General features: G+C 48.3%; 1 protein-coding gene across 1 annotated transcript; it reads left to right on the top strand.

Moving 5' to 3' along the window:
• The first annotated feature begins 692 nt into the window (after positions 1 to 692).
• LOC136503692 (uncharacterized) lies at positions 693 to 1,262 on the top strand. The gene has a single exon (XM_066498685.1). The coding sequence runs from the start codon at positions 693 to 695 to the stop codon at positions 1,260 to 1,262; it is 570 nt and encodes a 189-aa protein (XP_066354782.1).
• Positions 1,263 to 1,494: the final 232 nt, after the last annotated feature.

Genomic DNA, 1,494 nt, shown 5'->3' with positions numbered 1-1,494 from the left:
AGGAGGTAGACTCAGCTTTCGAGCAGCTCAAGTTGTTCTTAACACAGCCGCCGATTATGACAGTGCCAAGGCCAGATGAGACTCTACTAATATACATCGCCGCCACTTCTCGCGTCGTGAGGACAGCTATCGTTGTCAAACGCAAGGAAACCGGGCACGCTTACAAGGTGCAACGTCCAGTCTACTTTATCAGTGAAGTACTTAATGAGCCAAAAACTCGTTATCCTTAGGTACAAAAGCTGTTATATGCAGTTCTGATTATGTCATGCAAGCTCCGACATTACTTCGAATACTACAAGATCGCCGTGGTCACTGAGTTCCCATTGGGGGACATTCTTTGCAACAAAGAAGCCAATGGCTGTATCATTAAATGGGTTGTTGAGCTCGGTACCTATTCCATTGAATTCAGAAGCAGACCTACCATTAAGTCACAGACGCTCACTGACTTCATCGCTGAATGGACTGAGATCCAAGAGTCGATCGCCGCTGCTTGCCCCGAACACTGGGTGATGTACTTCGATGGCGCCCTTAACATCAATGGTGCTGGTGTGGGCATTCTGTTTATTACGCCGACCAAGGATAAGCTATGTTATGTTCTTCGGATACACTTCCCGGTCTCCAACAATGCTGCGGAATATGAAGCATGTCTCCATGGTCTTCGTATAGCCATCGAGCTCAGCGTCAAACGACTAATGGTGTACGGGGACTCCGCATTGGTTATCAATCAGCTCAACAAAGACTGGTCTTGTTCCAGCGAGAAGATGGACGCTTACTGCGCTAAAATCAGAAAGCTTGAAGGAAAATTCTATGGTATCGAGTATCACCACGTGGTACGTGACCAAAATCAACTCGCCGACCACTTATCCAAGCCTGGTTCTTCTCGCGCCGCGATCCTGCTGGGGGTTTTTATTCAAGATCTCCTGGCGCCATCCATCAAGGAAGATAAGGAAGTTGAAGAAGTTCCCCCTACCGAGCAGTTGGTACTTGCGGTACCTTCGCCGGTCGCCGATTGGAGGGAACAATTCATCAAGTACCTCACCAGCGTCAAAGTACTCGTCGACAAGACTGAAACTGAACGTCTAGTACGTCGAAGCAAGCTTTACATGCTGGTGGACGGCAGCTTGATGACGAAAAGTGCCAAGGAAGGGATACTGCAGAAATGCATCAACCAAGAGGAGGGAGCGAAGCTGCTTCTTGAAATTCACTCTGGTTCCTACGGCAACCATGTGGCCTCGAGAACATTGGTTGGAAAGGCTTTCTGAGTAGGTTTTTATTAGCCCACAGCCATCACTGATGCAAAAGATCTCGTCTGACGTTGTGAAGGATGTCAATTCTTTGCTAAGCAAATACACGTACCGGTGCAAGTGCTGCAAACCATCCCAGCCTCCTGGACCTTTACATGCTAGGGACTGGACATGATTGGGCCTTTCAAGCCAGCACCAGGTGGTTTCTGGTACGTGTATGTCACCATTGACAAGTTCTCCAAGTGGATTG

This window comes from Miscanthus floridulus, chromosome 14 (assembly GCF_019320115.1).
Source record: "Miscanthus floridulus cultivar M001 chromosome 14, ASM1932011v1, whole genome shotgun sequence".
In the NCBI taxonomy this organism is placed as follows: domain Eukaryota; kingdom Viridiplantae; phylum Streptophyta; class Magnoliopsida; order Poales; family Poaceae; genus Miscanthus; species Miscanthus floridulus.
The sequence above is the reverse complement of the archived record's forward strand: the minus strand, read 5'-3'. Positions and strand labels throughout refer to the sequence as shown.